The sequence below is a fragment of the Balaenoptera physalus genome, assembly GCF_965194825.1.
Source record: "Balaenoptera physalus genome assembly, chromosome: 12".
In the NCBI taxonomy this organism is placed as follows: domain Eukaryota; kingdom Metazoa; phylum Chordata; class Mammalia; order Artiodactyla; family Balaenopteridae; genus Balaenoptera; species Balaenoptera physalus.
Window position 1 is genome coordinate 79140617 of NC_138897.1, and position 25217 is coordinate 79165833.

At 45.7% G+C, this 25217-nt stretch overlaps 2 protein-coding genes across 4 annotated transcripts in view; one reads left to right on the forward strand and one right to left on the reverse strand.

The window, feature by feature from the left end:
• Positions 1-16530, reverse strand: part of PIWIL3 (piwi like RNA-mediated gene silencing 3) — a gene marked incomplete at both ends in the record, with an annotated part of 52902 nt that extends 36372 nt beyond the window's left edge. Inside the window, 1 exon segment of the mRNA XM_082417029.1 lies at positions 16464-16530. Within this exon segment, the coding sequence (XP_082273155.1) occupies positions 16464-16530 (67 nt within the window).
• An 89-nt stretch (positions 16531-16619) lies between these two features.
• The window catches only part of SGSM1 (small G protein signaling modulator 1), an 82479-nt gene continuing 73881 nt past the window's right edge, over positions 16620-25217 (forward strand). Inside the window, exons 1-2 of one of the 3 annotated variants that reach the window (XM_082417388.1) lie at positions 16620-16836; positions 16934-16977. In XM_082417388.1, the coding sequence (XP_082273514.1) occupies positions 16818-16836; positions 16934-16977 (63 nt within the window). In that variant the 5' untranslated portion in view covers positions 16620-16817. The remainder of the gene's footprint in view (positions 16837-16933; positions 16978-25217) is intronic. The other 2 variants (XM_082417387.1, XM_082417389.1) reach the window with 2 other exon arrangements.

The following is a 25217-nucleotide window of genomic DNA, read 5'->3' on the forward strand; positions in this document are numbered from 1 at the left end:
TACAAACAACTCATACAACTCAACAACAAAAAAACAACCCAATTGAAAAATGGGCAGAAGACCTAAATAGACATTTCTCCAAAGAAGACATACAGATGGCCAATAGGCACATGAAAAGATGCTCACTTTGTTATAAAGCAGAAACTAGCACACCATTGTAAAGCAATTATACTCTAATAAAGGTGTTTAAAAAAAAATGAAAAGATGCTTAACGTCACTAATTATTAGAGAAACGCAAATCAAAACTACAATACGATGAGGTACCACCTCATACCAGTCAGAATGGCCATCATTAAAAAATCTACAAATAACAAATGCTGAAGAGGGTGTAGAGAAAAGGGAACCCACCTACACTGTTGGTTGGAATGTATTAATAAGTTGGTGCAGCCACTATGGAAAACAGTATGGAGGTTCCTCAGAAAACTAAAAATAGAATTACCATATGATCAGCAGTCCCACTCCTGGGCATATATCTGGACAAAACTATAATTCAAAAAGATAAATGCACCCCTGTGTTCATAGCAGCACTATTCACAATAGCCAAGACATGGAAACAACCTAAATGTCCATTGGCAGATGAATGGATAAAGAAGATGTGGCACATATATACAATGGAATACTACTCAGCCATAAAAAAGAATGAAATAATGCCATTTGCAGCAACATGGATGCAACTAGAATTATCATACTAAGTGAAGTAAGTCAGAAAGTGAAGGACAAATACCATATTATATCACTTATATGTGTAATCTAAAATGCAGCACAAATGAACCTATCTATGAAACAGAAACAGACTCACAGATGGAGAACAAACTTGTGGTTGCCAAGGGGAAGGGTGGTGAGGGAAGGATGGACAGAGTTTGGGGTTAGTAGTTGCAAAATATTACATGTAGAATGGATAAACAACAAGGTCCTACTGTATAGCATAGGGAACTATATTCAATATCCTGTGATAAACCATAATGGAAAAGAATATAAAAAAGAATGTATATATGTATAACTGAATCACTCTGCTGCACAGCAGAAATTAACACAACATTGTAAATCAGCTATACTTCAATAAAAAATAAATTTAAAAAAAGCTATGACTGAAAATCTTGGAAATAAGGCAAACACATATGCTTGTTATGTCAGTAACAACTAAGGAAGCCAATTACAAGTTCTAGTAAAATAAGTCTGTGCAAGAAAGTCATGGGCCAAATAGGAGGCCAATTAAAATGAGGCATGACTTTGAGCCTGTGATGGGTTATAAATTTAGAAAACCATTTGATACTTGGATGGAACAATTTCCTTAGAATGACCCAGGACTGGTATTTCATTGTGTCCAATGGAATATTATTCCATTGTGTGTGTGTGTGTGTGTGTGTGTGTGTGTGTGTGTGTGTATATATATATATATAGATAACATTTTCTTTATTCATGCGTCTGATGATAGAGATATATAAGTTGCTTCTATGGATTAGCTGTAGTGATTGATGCTGCTATGAACATGGGTGTACAAATATCTCTTTGAGATCTTGCTTTCAATTAATTTGGGTATACACCCAGAAGTGAAGTTGCTGAGTCATGTGGTAATTCTATTTTAAATTTTTTAGTAACCACCACACTGTTTTCCATAGTGGCTGCAGCATTTTACATTCCCACCAACAGTGCACAAAGTTTCCAATTTCGCCACATCCTCACCAACACTTGTCTTTTGTTTCTTTGATAGTAACCATTCTGATGGATGTGAGGTGGCACCTCCTTGTAGTTTTGATTTGCATTTCACTAATGATTAGTAATGTTGAGCATCTTTTCACATGCTTGTTGACCATTTTTATACACTTTTGAAAACATGTTTATTTAACTCCTTTGCCCATTTTTGAATGGTGACATTAGTTTTTTGTTATTGGATTATAAGAGTTCCTTATATATCCTGAGTAGTAACCTCTTATGAATGATTTGCAAATATTGTCTCCCATCCCCTGGGTTACCTTTTTCACTCTGTTGATTGTGTCCTTTGATGCACATAAGTTTTTAATTTTGATGTAGTCATTTATCTATTTTTATTTTGTTGCCTGTGCTTTTGGTGTCACGTCCAAGAAATCATTGCCAAACCCAATGTCATGTAGCTTTTGCCCTGTATTCTTCTTTGAGTTTTATAGGTTTAGCTCTTACGTTTAGATATTTGATCAGTTTTGAATTAACTTTTGTATATGGCATAAAGTGAGAATCCAACTTTATTTATAATTCCATGAATATTTGTGGCTTTTCTCCTTATTTCTCCCTCAGCCTTGGCCATTACACAAGGTTCCCACTCACTGCCCGTGTGGATGCCTCCTCCGAAGCAGCTTGTCTGTACCTGGGATGAAGAGCCACTAGGTGGCGCTGTTGTCACTCGTAAGTATCGGCGACGATAAATCTACACTAGCCTCTGTAGCAAGGGCTTTAATTTACATAGGTTAAATCATTTAATCCTCACAATGACCCGGAGAAGGAGACAGGCACAGAGAGGCAAAGTTGCTTACCCAAAGTCACACAGCTAGGAAGTATCAGAGACAAGATTCAAATCCATAAGCCAGGGACAGAAGGTTTCTACAGTGAAATTGTCAGTGTACAAACAACAGCTGTCCCTGCCCGGGAAAGGCCTTGTTTTTTTTTAGGTCTGAAATTAGGTCCTTCCTATCCTTTAGGTGTTAAGATGGTTTTTCTTTTCATTTTTTAATTTATTTATTATTTTTGGCTGAGTTGGGTCTTCGTTGCTCCCCGCGGGCTTTCTATAGTTGCGGAGAGCGGGGGGCTACTCTTCGTTGCAGTGCAGGGGCTTCTCATCACGGTGGCTTCTCTTGTTGTGGAGCACGGGCTCTAGGCGTGCGGGCTTCAGTAGTTGTGGCACACGGGCTCAGTAGTTGTGGTTCGCGGGCTCTAGAGCTCAGGCTCAGTAGTTGTGGCACATGGGCTTAGTTGCTCCGCGGCATGTGGGATCTTCCCAGACCAGGGCTCGAACCCGTGTCCCCTGCATTGGCAGGCGAATTCTTAACCACTGTGCCACCAGGGAAGTCCTGGTTTTTCTTTTATGAAATGATGGAGACAGTGGATGTGTGGTGGTTTTTTGCGTCCTTAATAACCAAAATTAAAAATTTCCAGGAATTCCCTGGTGCTCCAGTGGTTAGGACTCCACGCTTTCACTGCTGAGGGCACAGGTTCAATCCCTCGTCTGGGAACTAAGATTTTGCAAGCCACGTAGCACAGCCAGAAAAAAAAATTTTTCCTATCCAATACATATTCCCCTGCAATTTTCAGGCCCCAAATATGCAAGATCAGGGACCATTTCCCTTAATGAACAAGCTATGGTGTTCAGTTAGGAAATTCAAGTGTGTACAACAATTCTGTTGGTCACCCAGTCCAAGTGGAATACAATCAGTAATGTGGCACATATATTTATAAATGCACCAAACAATGAGAAATATAACAAAAAATTTTTTGTATCATACCCAAAGCAATAATTTATGAAGAGGAAGAGATAAATTTCAAACAGAATCAATGATTAGGCTCTTGGATTATTTGATAATCAAGTTAAGAAGAGGAGTAAACCCTAACATATTGAAGGAATATACAAATTTCTGACCAGTTTCACAAGAAATCAGGATAACAGAAAACTATAGGTTTTCATTATAGGTTATTAGCATTTTTTATGTATATTTATTTTTTACCTTTTAAAAAAATTATATTTCATTTACAGTGTTGGGTTAGTTTCAGGTATACAGCAAAGTGATTCAGTTATACATACATATATATGTTTTTTTCAGATTGTTTTCCATCTATGTGGAAAGAAAAACAGGGCTTTTTGAATCAGGAGTCTGTGACAAACCACAGCAAGGCATTCATGTGGCGTTAAGACATTTAAAAAAACTAATCCTGTAGGTGGATAGTTGTGGCCTCCTCAATATCATTGTGGGATTCCTCTTCTAAATGACAGTAAAACCACTTTTGTACACCACCACCCATATGTGCAAGTGTAAGGCCATCTTCCTAGGAATAATTGCTCAATTTGAGTTTAATTTCCTTACCATTTGTTTTCCTGATTTCACAAGGTCACCCCTTTAAGCCTCCAAAAATCACATTAACTGGATCCTTTTTTTTTTTTAAACATCTTTATTGGAGTATAATTGCTTTACAATGGTGTGTTAGTTTCTGCTTTATAACAAAGTGAATCAGCTATACATATACATATATCCCCATATCTCCTCCCTCTTGCGCCTCCCTCCCACCTTCCCTATCCCACCCTCTAGGTGGTCACAAAGCACTGAGCTGATCTCCCTGTGCTATGTGGCTGCTTCCCACTAGCTATCTATTTTACATTTGGTAGTGTATATATGTCCATGCCACTCTCTCACTTCATCCCGGCTTACCCTTCTCCTGCCCCATGTCCTCAAGTCTATTCTCTATGTTCCAAAATATAGTAGAGGGAGGAACACTCCCAAACTCATTCTACGAGGCCACCATCACCCTGATACCAAAACCAGACAAAGATGTCACAAAGAAAGAAAACTAAAGGCCAATATCACTGATGAGCATAGATGCAAAAATCCTCAACAAATACTAGCAAACAGAATCCAACAGCACATTAAAAGGATCATACATCATGGTCAAGTGGGGTTTATCCTAGGAATGCAAGGATTCTTCAATATACGCAAATCAATCAATGTGATAAACCATATTAACAAATTGAAGGAGAAAAACCATATGATTATCTCTATTGAGATAATATTGATTACCTATTGAGATGCAGAAAAAGCTTTTGACAAAATTCAACACCCATTTATAATAAAAAAACCCTCCAGAAAGTAGGCACAGAGTGAACTTACCTCGACATAATAAAGGCCATATATGACAAACCCACAGCCAACATCGTTCTCAATGGTGAAAAACTGAAACCATTTCCTCTAAGATCAGGACGAGACAAGGCTGCTCCTAACAAAGGCTCTGATGCTAATCCTAACTAAGGCCTGACACTACTGCTAACTCAGGCCATGGCACTAATCCTATCTCAGGCCCTGACACTGTCCCTAACTAAGGACCTGACACTACTCCTAACATAGGCCCTGACACAATAACTAACAAAGGCTCTGATGCTACTCCTAACTAAGGCCCTGACACTGTCCGTAAGTAAGGCCTTGACACTGCTACTAACTCAGGACCTGATACTGTCCCTATCTAAGGCCCTGACAGTACACCTAACTCTGGCCCTGACACTGTCCCTAACTAAGGCCCTGACACTACTCCTAACTCAGCCCCTGACACGATTCCTAACATAGGCTCTGACGCTAGTCGTAACTAAGGCCCTGACACTGTCCCTAACTAAGGCCTTGACACTACTGCTAACTCAGGCCCTGACACTGTCCCTAATTAAGGCCCTGACACTACTCCTAACTCAGGCCCTGCTAGTCCTAACAGGGCTTTGAGAAGGATAGGTGTTAGCTCTTCTCTAAATGTTTGATAGAATTCACCTGTGAAGCCATTTGGTCCTGGGCTTTTGTTTGTTGGAAGATTTTTAATCACAGTCTCAATTTCAGTGCTTGTGATTGGTCTGTTTATATTTTCTATTTCGTCCTGCTTCAGTCTCAGAAGGTTGTGCTTTTCTAAGAATTTGTCCATTTCTTCCAGGTTGTCCATCTTATTGGCATACAGTTGCTTGTAGTAATCTCTCATGATCCTTTGTATTTCTGCAGTGTCCATTGTTACTTCTCCTTTTTCATTTCTAATTCTATTGATTTGAGTCTTCCTTTTTTTCTTGATGAGTCTGGCTAATGGTTTATCAATTTTGTTTATCTTCTCAAAGAACCAGCTTTTAGTTTTATTGATCTTTGCTATTGTTTCCTTCATTTCCTTTTCATTTATTTCTGATCTGATCTTTATGATTTCTTTCCGTCTGCTAACTTTGGGGGTTTTTTGTTCTTCTTTCTCTAATTGCTTTAGGTGTAAGGTTAGGTTGTTTATTTGAGATGTTTTTTGTTTCTTGAGGTAGGATTGTATTGCTACAAACTTCCCTCTTAGAACTGCTTTTGCTGCATCCCGTAGGTTTTGGGTCATCGTGTTTTCATTGTCATTTGTTTCTAGGTATTTTTTGATATCCTCTTTGATTTCTTCAGTTATCTCTTGGTTATTAAGTAGTGTATTATTTAGCCTCCATGTGTTTGTATTTTTTACAGATTTTTTTCCTGTTATTGATATCTAGTCTCATAGCGTTGTGGTCAGAAAAGATACTTGATATGATTTCAATTTTCTTAAATTTACCAAGGCTTGATTTGTGACCCAAGATATGATCTATCCTGGAGAATGTTCCATGAGCACTTGAGAAGAAAGTGTATTCTGTTGTTTTTGGATGGAATGTCCTGTAAATGTCAATTAAGTCCATCTTGTTTAATGTATCATTTAAAGCTTGTGTTTCCTTATGTATTTTCATTTTGGATGATCTGTCCATTGGTGAAAGTGGGATGTTAAAAGTCCCCTACTATGATTGTGTTACTGTCGATTTCCCCTTTTATGGCTGTTAGCATTTGCCTTATGTATTGAGGTGCTCCTGTGTTGTAACTTGATCTTTTAAGGCCCACGTAGCTTCCCCAGACTGTCTTTTGAGCTTCAAAATTAAGTTGTTGAGAGAACTCTTCCAGCGCAGGAATTCTTAAGAACTCCCTATTTCCTATGGGATAATGGGCAGGGGGCTCACCTAAAAATAAGCCATGAAGGAGGTGCATCCAAGTGTCAGTGCTGTGGTTCCCTGGTGAGCAGATTATTGTTTATGTGATGGTTCTTCTTTTGTTTTTTGTTTGTTTGTTTGTTTGTTGGGTTTTTTTTGCAGATCTGCCCCAGATATGAGCTGCCCCTTTGCAGCACTCAGCATTACAGCAGAAGTGAATGGGTCCCTGAGAACTACAAGCTGTTATGGGGGAAGCATGGCCTGAACACCTGGGTTCCCCCTCACCAAAACACCTCCATAGTGACCACAGGACCCGGCACTGAGAATAACCCTGTGTTTGCAGGCACGATTGCCCCTGCCTTAAGTCAGAACCTGGAGGTGCTCCAAGGCAGAGCCCTCTTGTTGCAAGTAGGGAGCCCGGTGACACCAAAGGCAAAGCTATGCTGAGATGTAGGCTCTGGCCTTTGCTACCGGTGGTCCTGCTTCTGCCGAGGGCACAGTGAGGAGCAGCCTTGTCATTAGGGTCCCCTCATCACCTGCCCAGGCTCTTTTGGACACAGAACTGTCAGGCCATCACCCAGCTCACTTTCCTCTGGTTCAGGATCCACACTTCTGGAGTCTAGGAAGCAAAAGCTGACCTGAAAGAACAGTTTGCTTGAGAAGCAGCCAGAGCTTGGGTTCCTGTATCCTGGACCTTGCTTCTGCTCTGTCTTCATTTCTTTTATAATTTTTAAAAATTAATTAATTAATTTATTTATTTTTGGCTGCGTTGGGTCTTTGTTGCTGTGCACAGGCTTTCTCTAGTTGTGGAGTGCGGGGGCTACTCTTTGTTGCGGTGCGCAGGCTTCTCATTGCAATGCTTTCTCTTGTTGTGGAGCACAGGCTCTAGGTGCTCGGGCTTCAGTAGCTGTGTCATGCAGGCTTCAGTAGTTGTGATTCGCGGGCTGTAGAGCACAGGCTCTGTAGTTGTGGCGCACGGGCTTAGTTGCTCCGCAGCATGTGGGATCTTCCTGGACGAGGGCTCGAACCCGTGTCTCCTGCATTGGCAGGCAGATTCTTAACCACTGCACCACCAGGGAAGCCCTCTGTCTTCGTTTCTAACACAAATTTATCTCTCATTTGTGCATTCCTCCAGGAAACTGGAAACCCAAGACCTTGAAGGGAGTGTGAAGAGAAGGAGGCAGAATGAGGGCAAGCAGAAGATACCTCGTGCCCAGATCTTGGTTTCTAATGCCACACTCCAAAAGAAGAAACTAAGGCTTCCTGGAGAAGTAGCTGATTCACAAGGAGGCAAGATTCACAAAACAGGCCGGTACTTGCAATTCCTACTGAGACCCTACCCCATCATCTTTATTATTATCATTATTATTTTCTATTTTGTGAAAAGGTAACATATGTTCATAATAATTTTTTAAAAAGCACACTGCTGGAGGGACTTCCCTGGTGGTCCAGTGATTAAGACTCCGTGCTCTCAATGCAGGGGGCACAGGCACGGGTTCAATCCCTGGATGGGGAACTAAGATCCCACATGCCACGTGGTGCGGCCAAAAAAAACCGCAAACGTACTGCTGGAAAGAGCACACAATTCAAAGTCTCCTTCCCATACATTAGTAAAGGGAGAAAGACCCATCGGCAAAGAGAACGGAGCCACACACAGCAAGAGAAAATCAATAACCTTCACACAGCCAGAGATGCTATTCGGCTTGTCCTTTTTTTCTGTCAAATCCGCCCCGCATATCTTCCATCAATTTAAGTGACTCAGAGTGAGTGTCTTTCCTGTCCCAAGAGCCTTGACTGAGATCTGCTTTAGCAGCTCGAAGACATAATTTTATCACTTTGGTAAATTAGTGATCATATGTACTTACATGGCATGTATACCAAGAGTCTCCATAAACACGATGTCATTTGATTCTTATCTTCACAGGTGCACAGGGAGATAGATAGACAAGTAGAATTAACACCTCTCCCATTTTATAGATGAGAAAAATGAGGCTTAGAGGATAAGGAATGATGTTCAGAAGGCAATGCCTGTGGCACAGGAACCAGGACATCCTGGAGCCCTCAGAGACCATCTGGAACACTTTTCTCTCCCACCTTCTCTAGGCCTCACTCATAGGCACACTCCTGAGCCACATACTCTTCGTTCTGCTTCAGTAGCAATGTTCACACCAAATAACTTCAGCCCTCTGGCTACAGCTGATTGGAGCAGATAGGGCCACCTGACCCAGGATAGAGTCAGTTCATTGGCTAGGCTAAGCCAATCAGATTTTGAAGTTTGGAGACTGGAGACGGGTTTTTTTATAAATTTATTTATTTATTTTTGGCTGTGTTGGGTCTTTGTTGCTGAGTGTGGGCTTTCTCTAGTTGCGGCGAGCTGGGGCTACTCTTCGTGGCAGTGTGTGGGCTTCTCATTGCAGTGGCTTCTCTTGTTGCGGAGCACAGGCTCTAGGCGTGTGAGCTTCAGTAGTTGTGGCACGTGGGCTCAGTAGTTGTGGCTCGTGGGCTCTAGAGCGCAGGCTCAGTAGTTGTGGCACGAGGGCCCAGTAGTTGTGGCTCATGGGCTCTAGAGTGCAGGCTCAGTAGTTGTGGCACGAGGGCTCAGTAGTTGTGGCTCTTGGGCTCTAGAGCACAGGCTCAGAAGTTGTGGCGCATGGGCTTAGTTGCTCTGCGGCATGTGGGATCTTCTTAGACCAGGGCTTGAACCGATGTCCCCTGCATTGGCAGGTGGATTCTTAACCACTACGCCACCAGGGAAGTCCCTAGAGACTATTATTTCTTGAGCATTTTCTGTATGCCAGGAATATGGCACTTGGCATCCATTTCATTCTCACAACAAGCTTATATTGATCATTATTGCCCCCATCTTATAAATGAGGAAACTGAAGTTCAGGAAGGTTAAGGGACATGATCAAGGTCACACAGCTGGCAAGTAGCTGAGTTGAAATTCAGTCTTGTGTATGTCTGACCAGAGACTGTGGTCTTAACCAGTATGTGGTGCTGCCTCCCTGAGTGGACCCCAGAGCTTTCTCAGCCACCCCACTTTCGATACCCCAGTATTCAACTTACTGACCAACATGTAATTCCCCAAATGTATCATACTGGCTGTCACCTCTGAACCCTGCATGTGTTATTCCTTCTGCTTTTCATGCCCTGGATCTGTCACCTCCTAACAGCCAGACCTTGGGCTTTGTTACTCCATCTCATTGACCTCAGTTTCCTTGTGTGTAGAATGGGAAACACTGATTGTAACCTTTACCTCGTAAGGACAATATGAGGATCAAGTGATGACTGTGAAACCACTTTATAAACTTTGGCAGTACTCCCCCAAACTGTCTACAGATTAGTACAATCCTTAGGGAAAATCCCAACACCATTTTTGCAGAAATGAAAAAACTGATCCAAAAATTCATATGGAATATCAAGAGTCCCCAAATAGTCAAAACAATCTTTAAAAAGAACAAAATGGGTAGATTCACACTTCCTTACAGTTATCAAAACTGAGGTGCTGGAATAAGGATAGTTATATAGATCAGCTGAATAAAATTGGGGGCCCAGAAAGGATACCATACATCTATGATCAACTGGTTTTCAAGAGGCTGCCAAGACCATTCAATGGAGAAACAATAGTTTCTTTTTTTTTTAAATTGGAGTATAGTTGATTTACAATGTTGTGTTACTTTCTGCTGTACAGCACAGTGAATCAGTTATACATATACATATATCCACTCTTTTTTAGATTCTTTTCCCATATAGGTCATTACATAGTGTTGAGTACAGTTCTCTGTGCTATACAGTAGGTCCTTATTACTTATCTATTTTATATATAGTAGTGTGTATACGTCAAGCCCAGTCTCCCAATTTATCCCTCCCCCCACACTCCCCACTGCTAACCATAAGATTGTTTTCTACATTTGTAACTCTATTTCTGTTTTGTAAGTAAGTTCATTTGTACCATTTTTTTAAATTCCACATATAAGTGATATCATACGATATTTGTCTTCTTTGTCTGACTTACTTCACTCAGTATGACAATCTCTAGGTCCATCCATGTAGCTGCAAATGGCATTATTTCGTTTGTTTTTATGGCTGAGTAATATCCCATTGTATATATGTACCACATCTTCTTTATCCATTCCTCTGTTGATGGACATTTAGGTTGCTTCCATGTCCTGGCTATTGTAAATAGTGCTGCAGCGAACACTGGGGTGCATATATCTTTTTGAACTATGGTTTTCTCTGGATGTATGTCCAGGAGTGGGATTGCTGGATCATATGGTAGCTTTATTTTTAGAAACAATAGTTTCTTGAAAAAAGGGTACTGGGACAACTGGATATCCACATGCAAATGAAGTTGGACCCTTACCTCACACCATATATAAAACTTAACTCATAATGGATTGGAGACTTAAATATAAGAGCTGTACCTATAAAACTCTTAGAAGAAAACATAGGGGCAAATAGGCATAACCTTGGTTTTGGATATGGTTTCTTAGATATGGCATCAAAATCACAAGCAACAGGGACTTCCCTGGCGGTCCAGTGGTTAAGACTCCATGCTTCCAATGCAGGGGGCACAGGTTCGATCCCTGGTTGGGGAACTAAAATCCCACATGCCCTGTGGAGTGGACAAAAAAAATTTTTTTTTTAATCACAAGCAACAAAAGAAAAAATACATAAATTGGACTTTATAAAAATTTAAAACTTTTTTTGCACTATCTCAATAGGCTGCTATCAAGAAAGAGAAAAGATAGCCCACAGAATGGAAGAAAATATTTGCAAGCCATATATGTAATAAGAGTCTAGTATCCAGAATACATAAAGAATTCATACAGCTCACCAACAAAAAGACAATTCAATTTAAAATGAGCAAAAGACTAGAATAAAACTTCTCCAAAGAAGTTATACAAATGGCTCACAAGCATATGAAAAGATGTTCAACACCATTAGTCATTAGGGAAATGCAAATCAAAATCACAATCAGATACCACTTCACACCCACTAGGATGACTATAATTTTTAAAAATGAAAATAAGTTTTGGCAAGGATGTGAAAAAATTGAAATCCTTGTACATTGCTGGTAGGAATACAAAATGGTACAGTCACTATGGAAAAGAATATGGAGGTTCCTCAAAACGTTAAGCATAGAATGACCATGTGACCCATGTCTTAGTCAGTTTGGACTGTTATAACAAAATACCATAGACTAGGTGGCTTATAAACAACAGAAATTTATTTCTCACAGTTCTGAAGACCAGAAAGTCCAAGATCGAGGCACTGACAAATTCAGTGTCTGGTGAGAGCCCACTTCCTGATTCATAGATGGCTATCTTCTTGCTGTGTCTTCACGTGGTGGAAGGGGCCAAAGAGCTCTCTGGGGTCTCTTATAAGGGCACTAATCTCATTCATGAGGGTTCCATCCCCCTGACCTAATCACCTTCAAAAGGTCCTACCTCCAAATACTGTCACACTGGGGATTAGGTGTCAACATATAAATTTGAGGGGAACATCAACACTCAGTCTACAGCACCCAGCAATTACACTCCAAGTTAAATAAAAATATTTGTCCACATAAAATCTTGTACACCGAAGTATACAGCACTATCCATAGGAGCATTATTCACAACAGCCAAAAGGTGGAAACAATCCAAATGTCCATCCACTAATGAATGGAGAAACAAAATGTGGTATGTCCATAAAATGGAAATTCTTAAGCCATAAAAAGGAATGAAGTACTGATACATGCTACAACATAGATGAATCTCAAAAATATGGTATGTCAAAGAAGTTGGACACAAGGCTACCTACTGGGTCATTTAACTTACATGAAATCTCCAGAACAGGCAAACTGATAGGTACAAAAAGCAGATTAGTGGTTGCCAAAAGTTGGGGGAAGGGGGAAATGTGGAGTGACTGCTTAATGGGTACAGGGTTTCCTTTTGAGATGAAGAAGTGTTCTGAAACTAGAGAGTGGTGATGGCTTCATCACACTGTGAATGTACTAAATGCCACTGAATTGTCCACTTTAAAATGGTTAGAATGGTGAATGTTATGTGACTGTTACCACAGTAAATTAAAAAGGCTTGCTGATGGATAGAATGTGGGATGAGAAGGTAAGAAGGAAATCAAGACTCTTCTGGGTTTTTTTAGGGAGTTACGGACTGGAGGAGCCTTAAGTACTCACTGTGTTACAGTCTCCACCACATCCATTCTCTTCTTTGTCTAGGCATGCTCATTCCCACTCCAGGGGCTTTGCACCTGCTCTTCCATGTGCCTGGAATGATCTAGATGTATATTTATTGACATAGAGAGATGTTCATTTTTAAGTGAAAAAGCAGGTCACTTTTTTTTACAAATGTTCATGGAAACAGATGAACACATTACATAGAATAATTTTATCAGCAAGGTGTTTTCAACTGCAAGTAAGAGAAAACTCTAGGTCAATGACTTCACAATAGGGTCATGCCATTGTGCCAGTAATCAGTGTATTGCTTTTCAACTCCAAATTCTTTCTTCCATAGTGAATGGAAGTGTTCAGGGGTCTTTGGCCATAAGCCACAGAAGCTGACTTTGGCTAACTTAAGCAGAAGGCAATAAATTGGAAGAAAAACGGGCATTCCCCGAGTCCAAGGGAGGCTCCTCCATAATAATCAAGACTGCATTAAGATTGTCTTTTCGGGTTCGAGCCCTGGTCTGGGAAGATCCCACATGCCGCGGAGCAACTAAGCCCGTGAGCCACAACTACTGAGCCTGCACGTCTGGAGCCTGTGCTCCGCAACAAGAGAGGCCGCGATAGTGAGAGGCCCGCGCACCGCGATGAAGAGTGGCCCCCGCTTGCCACAACTAGAGAAAGCCCTCGCACAGAAACGAAGACCCAACACAGCCATAAAAAATAAATAAATAAATTTATTAAAAAAAAAAAAAAAAGATTGTCCTTTATACTGAGCACGATGCTGAGTTTTCTCAGTAGAGGGCGCTAAAGAGACACTGCAGGAGAAACAGGCCTTTCTCACTGGTTCCCGCAGCTGCACCAATGGTCAGCAGCACAGGTATGAGGCAAAGCCTGGGTAGCCGTGAGTCAGATGGTGGAATTCTCAGACCCTGAGGAGGGCTTTGGGATCTTTCCAAGCTGATCTTAGGTGATGGCGCCCCTAGTGATGAGCGGTCTAACTTCAGCGGAGAGAGCCAAGCTCCTGGTTCAGAAACCTGAGCAAATCCAGGTCCCATAGATGCCCATCTTCCTGTTGCTATTAAATCAAGCTTCATCAAGTCCTTCTTTTTGGATGAAAAGCTCCAGGTTTTCAAGGAGGGACCATCACAGGTCACCTATCCATGCCTAGTGCTTGGCAGAAGGAAAAACATGGGTTTTGAGAAATGGCTCCCCCCAGTGGGGCCTGGGCATCCTACTTTTCTAAAGTACCCCAATTATCCTAGGGGCACAGTCAAGGATAGAACCACTGGATCAATCTCTTGAGCCCTGAGGTCAGAATTCTGACTGCTGTTCACTTGGCGTGTTACCTTTTTTTTTTTCTTTTGCCAAGAGGCAACTGTTTCTCATACTCTGGGCACCTGCACTGGAGATAGTGGGGTGGGGGGAGTGTGATTGAGACTCCCCTCCCACAGAAGGAGCAGGCTGTGTGACCCAGGCCAGACCAATCAGATGCTCCCTCTCTGGAACAGGGCCTTAAATAGATGGAGCTCCTCTCACCTGAGTGGTGGTGCTCTAAAACATACAGTCTTTGTCAGACGACTATTCCCAAGAGTCTCTTTCTGGCCTTCCAGAGCTGCCTTGGTTTCATCCCATTTCTGAGTCTTCCAGCCTCCCTTGGACTCTGGGAACGCCCATTATCCTTCCAGTCTATTCCCTTTTGCTAAGTTAGCCAAAGTCAGCACCTGTGGCTTATGGTCAAAGGCCCCTGACACTGACAAATGGAAAAGAGGGGACTCTGGATCCATGGCTGCAGGGAGAGGGCACACTCTGAGCTGTCCTCAGTCCTTCTGAAAGGAAAACTGAATAGTGGGGGGCCCTCTGGGGCAGGATGCAAATCCTAAAGTGGACTTCAAGGCCTTACAGGACCTTGGCCCACCATTGTGCTCCTTGTTTGTGCCACTCCAGCCCCACTGGCCTCTCAGCTTGTCATCACACTCAGTGGGTGCACTCCTACCTCAGGGTCTTTGCACTTGCTGTTGTTCCCTTTGCCTGGAATGCTCTTCCTCCAGAAATCCCCACAGCCTACTCCTTTGCCTTTGCTCAAATGACACCTCTTCAGTGGGGCCTCTCTCAGCTACCCCACTTCAAAATACAAAACCCACCCGTCTGGGCCCTCCCTCTCTGCTTTGCCTACTTAATTTTTCTCCAGAAGCTTCCATCATACTATATCATCTGCTTATTTATTTTGTTGTCTATTCCCTAAGCCCCACAAAGTGAGGCATTTTGTCTGTCTTGCTCACTTCAGTATCCCCAGCACAGTAACCTGGCACATAGTAGGCGCTCAATAAATATAGATCTGAGATGCATCCTGGGTGGATGCAGTCAGGAACTTGGTGGAAAAAACCTTGGTCCCAAAGAGCTCATTGCCTGCCCAGCCCTGGAGATCCTGGCTGACAGGTGCCCCGATTGGGGTCCTGCCAGGACCCCACTCTCCCAATGACCTGCATGTGGGGGAGGGAGCCCCTCAAGGCCTGGCATCTCCTGGATGGAGAACCGGTGTGCCTTGGAAGATTCTTAATAATACCACATACCTCAAAGATATGGCGGGTTCAGTTCCAGATCATCACAAAAAAAGCATGAATAGCGAAATAAAGCAAGTCACACAAATGTTTCAGTTTCCCAGTGCTTATAAAAGTTATGTTTACACTATACTGCAGTCCATTAAGTGTGCAATAGCATTATGTCTAAAAAAAATGGACATACCTTAATTTCAAAATACTTTATTGCTAAAAAATGCTGTCATCCAAGCCTTCATTGAGGAGTCAATCTTTTTGCAGGTGGAGGGTTTGAAATATTGTGAGAATTACCAAAATGTGACAGAGACACAAAGCCAACGAATGCTATCGGGAAAATAGCACCGATACACTTGCTAAATTCAGGGTTGCCACAAACTTTCCATTTGTAAAAAACAAAACAAAACAAAACCCACAATATCTGCAAAGTGCAATAAAGGGTATAAGACACAAGCAATACTTAAGCTGAAAATAGACTGAAATCTATAAGTTGATTGGGAAAATGTGAACACTGACTGGATGTTTGTTGTTATTAAGAATTTAGTGTTAATTTTTTAGGTCTGATCAATGAGATTGGGTTTTGTTGTAAACAAAAAGTTCTTATATTTCAGAGATACATACTGAAATATTTATAGATGAAATGATAATGGTGTCGGGGGTAGGACACAAATGAGGTATAAAAAAGAAAAGATTGGCTGTATATTAATAACTGGGGATGGGTAAATCCGGTTTATTATGCTATTCTCTCTACTTTTATATATGTTTGAAAATGTCCATGGTAAAGTTTTTAAAATGAAAAAAAAAAAAAGCAAAGCAGAATAAAACGAGGTATGCCTGTAATAATAATAATAATAACAACAACAGTAATAGTAGCAGCACAGCTATCTTTTATGGTTGCTGGCCTTTTTTTCCTAGGTGTGTGTTAAGCGCTTTACATTCAGTACTTCATTTAAGTCTCATATTATTCCCATGAGGTGATCATATTATACCCACTTTAAAGATAAGAAAACCGAAGCTAGTAGAGTGTCGATAGTAGCCCCACCGTCTCCCGCCACTTCCGAGCCTGGCACACAGCAGACACTGAATAAATGATGCTGTCCTTCCCGGCCCCATAGAAGGCGGGTGGGCATGGAGCGGGGCGGGGGGGGGGGGGGCGGTCCCTCTGGAGGGAGGTCCAGGCGCGGGATGCGCGGGATGCGCGGGGGTGAGCGTGTGTGTCGGGCCGCGCGGAGCCTCAGCGAGGGCCTGGTCGGCCCAGCGTGGCTCTCCGGAGGGTGGGGCAGCCGCGGCCGGGCCTGACGTCTGGCGCCTTGACCGTCGCTCGGCGCTCGCCCCGCCCCGCCGCGGCCGCAGCAGCCGGGAGAAGCCCCTAGGAGCCACCGCCGCCGGCCGCACTCGGATCGCAGCGCGCGCAGCCATGGCTTCGGGGCTGGCGGGTAAGGGGACGCGGGGCGCCGGGGCGGCGGGAGGGCAGCCCCGAGCCGCGGCCCCCAGCCCTCGGCTGACCGGCAGGTCCCCCGTGTCACCCCACAGAGGCGGAGACCCGGCAGAGGTTGCTGCGCACCGTCAAGAAGGAGGTAAGTGCTGGGCGGGGGCGGGGGCGCCACCCCCAGGGCAGGGAGCCACCGCAGCCACCCCGAAAGCGTCTGCAAAGGAGCGGTGGCCTCCTGGGGTGTGGAGCTACCCTGCGTGGGTGCTGACCCCACGGGGCTAGAAGCGGGTGAGCTTGGGGGGTGGGATTATCGGTGGGGGGCCCTGGGTGTTTTTGTGCTGTGTGCAGGGGCGACTGCTGCGTGAGGGCCCTCCAGGTGGCGGCACACCTTGATGTGTCTGAGTAGGAGTCCCTCTTGTGGAAGAGCAGGGTGGTGGGTCTCGCCAAGGTGAGAAAAGCACCTGAGGGGGGCTGACAGGGCATGTTGTCGGGGGCGGGCCGGATGGGGCTGCAGCAGGAGCGCCAGACTTCGGGAAAGGAGAGAAAGTCCCTACGGGGAAATAAAGCCCCCCACCTACCCCCTCCCCGAAATTCTCAGTCCTTGGAGCCACCCCCAGGAGCCCTCCCTGAGAGTCCCAGGTCAGTGGGTTACTCCATTTGAGGCATGTGCGCATGCTCCCCTGGCAGGCAGGGCCCCCTGACCCCCACCCCACCCCACCCCACCCTCGAATGAGGGTGAGAATTAGTCAGGGTTCAGCTGCCCCTCTGCCCCTTCACTCTCCCTGGGGTTAGACGGGAGCCCAGTCTAGCCTTTAGAGTTAATAGTTCATGACTTCTCGGAGAGTGGGAGAATCTATAGTGATGGGTGCCTGGGGAAGCATTTAGATACCTGGACTGCGTGTGTTTTTTTGTGTGTGTATGTGCATGCACATGTCTGTGTGGGTGAGGACATGTAGCTGTGAGTGTGTGTATCTGAGAACATGTGTGCATCTGCCTGGAAATATCTAAGTATCTCTATGTGTACATGCATCCGTGTGTCTGTGTGTTTATCTGTTTTTGTGATTATGATGTGTATCTGTGTGATGTGGGAATCTCTGTGAATGAGTGAGGTTGTGACTGTGTGTGTGCATGGGACATGGGATGCATGAGTCTGTGTGTGAATGAGTGAGGCTGTGACCGTGTGTGTGTGTGTGTGTGTGTGTGTGTGTGTGTGCATCGCCCTCCTCATGTCACCCCGCATCCCTCCACGTGGGACCCCCATTGCTGCTGAGCCTGCCTCACATCTGCATCCTGAGTGCTCAGCCCTAGACCAGGAATGGCCGCAGACCTTGGGGGCTGACCTGATCCTGTGCCTCTGTGTATGTTGAGGGTGTCAGTATCTGGTCACAGTTCTGTCCACCAGGAAGCCCCTCCCTGCACGGTGGCAGATACCACCAAGGGCAGCCTGGAGGCTGGAACCTGTTGCTGCCCCTCCCCACTTGGGGAGCGTGGGCATGTGTCTGTGCGTATGTCTCTGTGTGTGGCATGTCCCATTGTTGCTAAAAGAATCAGCTCCAGGCTGACTGCACATTCTAGCGTTTCTGAATAAGGAGACATACAGGCTACATGGAATCCCTCAGAAAGGCCCAGAACTTTTCAGCTCAGGCCTCTTAGAGACCCCTGTGGGGACCTGAAGAAAGCTCTGTCTAGACCCTCTTTCCATCAAAACGTACATATTCTGATTGTTTTGGGGGAAAGTGTGTATAGACCTCCCCCACAAAACCCTTCAGGTTAAAAACCTGCAATTTTTTTGTTCATTGTTTAATTAAACCTAGGTGTAATTTGTGCTCCCCAGATGTTTTCACCTCGAGTGGCTGTGTTTTTAAGGAAATGCTTGACTGGTTCAACGAGGGGTTGGGGGAGGGGACCTACAGGCAGAAGAGCTTGTGAACATCTTGGAGGGAGTGCTTCCCGGCTCTGGGCAGGCCTCCAGCTGGGGCCCTGAACCCAGCTCTGCTACCAGCTCCCTCGATGCCCTAGACGAGTTCCTTCCCCTCTCAGGGACTCAGTGTCCATATCTGGAGGAGGAAGCGTTGGTTCAGTGTCCCTGGAGGTCCCGTCCGTGTCAGTCTAGTTTGGGTTATTGGCCAGGCTGTGGGGGACTTTCCCCCTGGCGGCCAGCGGTCTGGGGCTGCATTCTCTCTCCTGGGAGCAGCTGAGTTTGGGGCTTGGGATGAGCTTTCTGCCTGGCTCGAGGTCGAGGCCATCTCCTGGTCAGAGGGACTTCTTGGCATCCTGCTTGATGCCTGGGTGGGGGCCGGGGTGGGGGGGCGGGGTGCAGAGGCAGAACCTTGCACGTTTCGGCAAAGGACCTCGGGTGCCCATTGACCCCGATCTGCAATCAGAAGGCAAGACTTATAGTTGCAAGTTGATGGCTGTTTCTAAATTTTGCATTTCGTGGGGGCACATCGTTTTAGTAATTAGTGCTTCCACTTACTGGGGTCTACTCTGTGCCATATCCTGTGTGCACAATAATTTTATGAAGTGAGTGAGGTTGTTCCCATTTTCAGACAAGGAAACTGAGGCTCAGAGAAGAGGAGTGAATTCCTCAAGAACACACAGCCCAGAAGGGACTTATCCCCCAGGCCTGTCTGGTGTCAGAGCCAGGCTCTTACCCCCTAAATCACAAACATGCCCATCCACATCTACACAGTGCTACAATCTCAGCATGTGTGGGTGGTATAATTTCCATTGTACAGATGAGAAAACTGGCCCAGAGAGAGTAAGCGATGTTTCAAGGGCACAGAACCAGTGAAGGGGGACAGTCTTCTGTCTGTGAGCCCCCTGTTCAGCATGGGTGCCCCCAAGGGCATGGTGACAAATCCATGCCCCCCAAAGCAGATCTCCTCTCTCCTTTCCTTCCTCTGCCTACCTCTTTGGAGAGCATCTCCAATGGAATGGTGAAAGGGAGCTCTTTGCTTAGAAAACTGGAAATTGATTGAGGTCTTCCTTCTCTCCACCCTCTGGGTTCAGAACCACATCCCTGCCTGTCACAGCCTAGCCCAGAGGCCCCTCCCATCCTTCTTTCTGGAAGGGGCGGCTTAACAGTCAGTTTCTGTAGATAAGCCAGGCAGGTCTGCAAACTTTATCTGAGCCACTGAAGCTACAAAGGCTAGTAGAGCCTGTGGGGCTGGAAGTTCCATCTAGTGCTGACTCAGCTGGGCTCTGTGGATCCCACAGTGAACAAGATTGGCCCTGCCCTCTGGGGGCTGACATTCCAGTACGGTGGACAGACCCTGACAGACATCCGAATGTAATGAAAAGGATGATTGCAGGCTGTGCACTGAGGTCTGAAGTAGAAGCACTTGGCATCACAAGAACATATAACTGCATGCAGGTGGCTCAGGAGGGCTTCCCGGAGGAAGTGATGTTTAAGAAGATGTGTGAAGGATAAGTAGGCTTTTTAGGTGAAGGTATGAGGTAGCAAGAGACAGAGGAAAATCATTCCTGGCAGAGGGAACTGCACATGCAAAGACTTTGTGGCTGGAGGGAGCACTACAGACAAGGAATGGAAGGATTAGGAAGTGGCTGGAGTGCAGAGAGAAAGGCGAGTGGTGCCACATGCAGAGGGGGCAGAGCATGTGGTCCAATCCTAAAAGCAAGAGGAAAGGAGTGAGGAGGACATGAGGAATATGGAAAGAAGAGGGTGGAGCCGAAACTCATTGCTTATCAATTGTACAACTTGGACAAGCATCTGTCTTTACCTTCACACGTATCTGGGTTTCAGTTTATTCATAATGGGGGTGAAAATTACTCACCTATCAGGATAAACCATGTGAAAACACCCACCACATTAGTCTGAGCTTCTCCAGGACAGGAATCTTTTTTTTTTCTGTCTCCCCAGCGCCACCCAGGGAAGGCTGGGGACAGCGTGGCCTCAGCATAATTTCCACCAGTTAAATCCAACCAGCTCTGTCCTAGCTCCTTCCTGGCTCTATTAGCCGTCCCCTCCTTTTCCCTCCCCGCCTCCACCCCTTAATTTTGTTTTGGTTCCCAGAGCCTCAGGGACTGGCTTCCCGTTGCCATGACGACTGCCACTAAAGGAGCCAGCCACATGACACGAGTTGATAACGGAAGCAGAGTGACTAACTGCCTTGTTTTCCTGCCTCCAGGCTGGGCCTGGGAGGCCTCTTAATTGGAGGGGAGAAGGCAGGGGCTTGTGGGCCGGAGGAGAGACCCTGGGAAAGAGGCGGGGGGATGAGGTGGATGCTAGAGAGGAAGCTGCGTGTAGCTCTGCACACTGGAACTGGTGTGAGGGCTGTCCTGGGGAGCCAGCATCACAGTGGCTGAGCTGGGCTTGTCTGGGGACTCAGCCTCCCAGCTCCTGAGTCGGGGATCATGAGAGGGGAGGTGGGTGGGACGTGTTGAGAAGGTTGGAGGAAATCAAGAGGGAAACAACTGATGTTAGTACTAGGACCCTGTGGTGGTGTCAGTCTAACACGGTGGCTCTTAGTGAGGGAGGGGGCACAATTTTGCCACCCAGGTAGGATTGCCAGGTAACATACAGGTCACACAGTTAAATTCGAATTTCAGATAAGCAACAAGTAATTTTTTAGAATGAGTATGTATTGCTAAATCTGGCAGCCCTACCCCAGGGGACATTTGGCAACATCTGGAGACATTTTTGGTTGTCATAGCTGGGGGTGCTACTGGCGTCTAGTGGGAAGAGGCCAGGGATGCTGCTCAACATCCCACAAAGCCCGGGACAGCCCCCAGCACAAGGAAGTAGCCAGCTCAGAGCAGCACTACTTTGCTGATTGGTCCCCACATGCCACCTCCTTTACTCTGAAAGACAACCCTAAGAGGGAGAATAACCATCTCCTTCACTTTATAGAAGAGGACCTGGAGGCACAGAGACGGTAAGCAGCTCGCTTTAAGGTTGCACAGCCAGCGCGTGGAGAAGCCAGGATTCAGATCCCACATTGTCAGGATCTGAAGGGTGGCCTCGTGGCCCCTGATTCACAGAGGGCAGAGGTAGGGAGCTACAAGCTACAGCAGAGTCCCCGGAAGCAGGCTTCGGGGTCAGATGTGTGTAGGGGAAGGAGATGAGTCAGGAAAGGTCCATTAGCCCCAGCTTGTGCAGGGCTGTGGATGCCAGGCGGCAGCCTTTGCTCCATCAGATAGTGGGGAGCTCTAGAAGATTTATGAACAGGGGAGGTCTTGCTTGGGGTTGTACTTCAGGAAGTTTCATTTGGCAGCAGGGGCCAGGACAGACCCTTTCTGCCAGCTCTTAGAAGAAAACTTCCTCTCTTCTTTCCTTCTTTCCACAAATATTTATTGAGTATCTACTAGGTGCCAGGCACTGTTGTAGGAACTGCAGATTGAGAAGTGAACAAAGCAACATCCCTGCTCACGTGCTCTCGTGAAGCTTACAGTCTAGTTGGGGGACAGATAGATAACACAATAAATATGGTGATAGGAGCTATGAGGAAAATAAAGCAGGGAAGGTGGTGGAGAGTGGTGAGAAGGGCGCTCCAGAGGGGGCACTCTGGGATGGCCCTTCTGACAGGGTGACATTGTCTGCTTGGCGGACATCTGCGGGAAGGGTGTTACTGACAGAGGGAACAGCATATACAAAGCCCTTGAGTGGGGAACAGTGAATAGCGAGGAGGCCGGCGAGGCTGGAGCAAAGGGAAAAAGAATGAAGGAGGAGGAGATGAGGTCAGAGAAGAAACAGGAGGCCCATCGTGCAGGGCCTGTGGCCCTCGGAAGCTTTGGCTTTTACTCTGAGTGAGATGGGAGCCGTGGGGGGATTTTGAGCATGGGGGGAGTGTGAGTTCACCTACGTGTGGCTGCAGGCGGGCAATACGTGGAGGGGACAAATGAGGATACAAAGTCATCAGGCAAGAGAGGAAACTTCTATCTAGTCCTTTCCGAGCTTTCCATTCTTGGGCTGGAAATCACAGCCCCACGCTCCTCTGCTGGGCCAAGCGGAGGTTCCAAAAACGCTTGCTGATCGAATGAACAAAAGCAGGAATACTGGGTGGGATATTTTGGGGCTCTCTGATGCTTGCAGGGTTGACTCAAATCAGTTGGTGTGTGTCGTGTTTTCGAGCTTAAAACGGCAGAAGTTGTCATGAATAATGCAGCTATATCCGCACATAGTCTGGTTTGATGCTTTTTTTGTATCTCTGGCAATGCGGCTTCCGGGAGCTTTGGATAGTGGTGGGCTTGGGTTCGATGTGACGGGGGTGGCAGGAGGGACTCTGGCTTTCCTGCTTAGCTATGTCTCCCGTGAAGTCTGGCTGGGTCCCGCCTGCAGTAACCTCCTGAGGGACTCTGCGAGAGGGTGGTAGCTTTTGCTGCTGGTTGGCAGGTGGGAAAGTGCATTTCTGTCACCCAGTTGGGCCCACAGTTGTTGGCTGCAGACCCCAGGATGGGAGGTGAGGACACCTGAGTCCTTGTCCCAACTCTGCCCCTAACAACCTGTGGCCTCCTAGCGGGTCCCTTCTCCCTGTCTCGTCCTCCTGCTTTCTAAGTGGACAAGGTCGGACGGCTCAGGGATTCTAAGGACATCGAGCCATCTAATTTGACCGGCATCTCTTTCCAAGAGCCGGGTCTCTCCTGTGTTTTCTCTACTCTGAATTTGCCAAGTCTGTATTTAAGATTTATTATACTCAGTAGCTGATAAGACTTTTGGGGAGCCTTCACTCAAGGAAAACAAGGGCTCGACTAAAGCCATTCTAAGGGGATCAAGTTTTTTTAAACAGCATTTACTGAGCATTTTATATGAATGACTTCATTTAAGTATCTCAGTGCCCCGTGAAGTGGATAAAATGTTCTCCCTAATAGAGAAGGATATTGAGGCACAGAGATGGCAAGTAACACCCCTGTGGTCGTGGAGACTGTAAGTGGTACAGCTTGGGGGTCTGGCTCCAGAACCCTGCTCTGCACTCTGGAGCCAAAACCAATGTGGTTATAAGCTATGCTGAGAGTGTGGAGTTAGGGATAAGGCCAAGCTTTGGAACCAGACAGCCTTGAGTTCAGGTTGCAGCCCTGGCATTTAGGAGCTGTGAGAATCTCTCTGGCTTGAGTTTCTTTGTGTATCAGATGGCCAGGGCATCATCTACCACTCGTTTATGCTATAACACGGGGGTTCGACAGTATTTGTGGAGGGACCAGGCACAGTGCTTGGCTCACCCAGTTAAGAGTGAGATGGAACTCGTTTGCAGAAGGACATTTTGCTGCCCTTTCTGGTCACATTGAACTTGCAGATGCCCTCAGCATGGGATCTTGCTCTCCTTGGGTAAGCCTCAGGCTGGGCTGTGCCAGGGCCACAGGAGCAGTGCTGTAGCCTAGGAAGGGGATCCAGCAGGACTGAGCCCTTGAGTAGGAGTCTGCAAGGCTGAGTCTTGGCTGATGGCATTGCCATACTTGGGTGGGCAGCTGGAGGTTCCCTCTGTGTCTGACTGCTCATCGGCCCCTGCGGAGGTAATCCCTCAGCCTCAGGAGGTCAGAAACCCTCGTGAGCCTGCTGGCCCTGCCGCTTAGCTGCTGTGAGCCCCCGGGTGAGGCAGCTGGGAGGGCTGAACTCCAGTGGGGGGCAGCGTATTTTTCTTTCTTTTAGTAGTACAAGAAGATAGGAGATGAATAGTTTTTTTGTGCTTTTTCTTTACAAAATCTTGAAGGAACTCAGATTCTGGGCATTTGTAAAGGACAGTAACAGGTTCTATTGCAGTAGACCCCATACAAAAATCGGATAACTGAAGCCCCAAGAGATCAAGGGACTTGGCGATACTTGGGGCATTGAATGGATGCTCCTCTAATTATTGTTATTTAGTGAATTATGTTGAAATAGAAAGTTAGAATTAGAGCAGCTATCATTTCTTTTTTTTGTTCTTTTTTTTTTTAAGAAATAAAGACAGTTTTACTACTGCCATTTATTAAACGCTACTCTAAGTGCTTTACTCTGTCTCATTTTTTTTTTTTTTAATAAACTTATTTATTTATTTATTATTTTTGGCTGTGTTGGGTCTTCGTTTCTGTGCGAGGGCTTTCTCTAGTTGCGGCAAGTGGGGGCCACTCTTCATCGCGGTGCGCAGGCCTCTCACTATCGCGGCCTCTCTTGTTGCGGAGCACAGGCTCCAGAGGCGCAGGCTCAGTAGTTGTGGCTCACGGGCTTAGTTGCTCCGCGGCATGTGGGATCTTCCCAGACCAGGGCTTGAGCCCGTGTCCCCTGCATTGGCAGGCAGACTCTCAACCACTGCGCCACCAGGGAAGCCCTACTCTGTCTCATTTAATCCACAAAGCAATCTTCCTATAGAGTAGGTACAGATAGCGACTCCTGTTTACTGAAGAGGAGATTGAAGCTCAGAGAGGTTAAGAAACCAGACCAAGTAAGGTCAC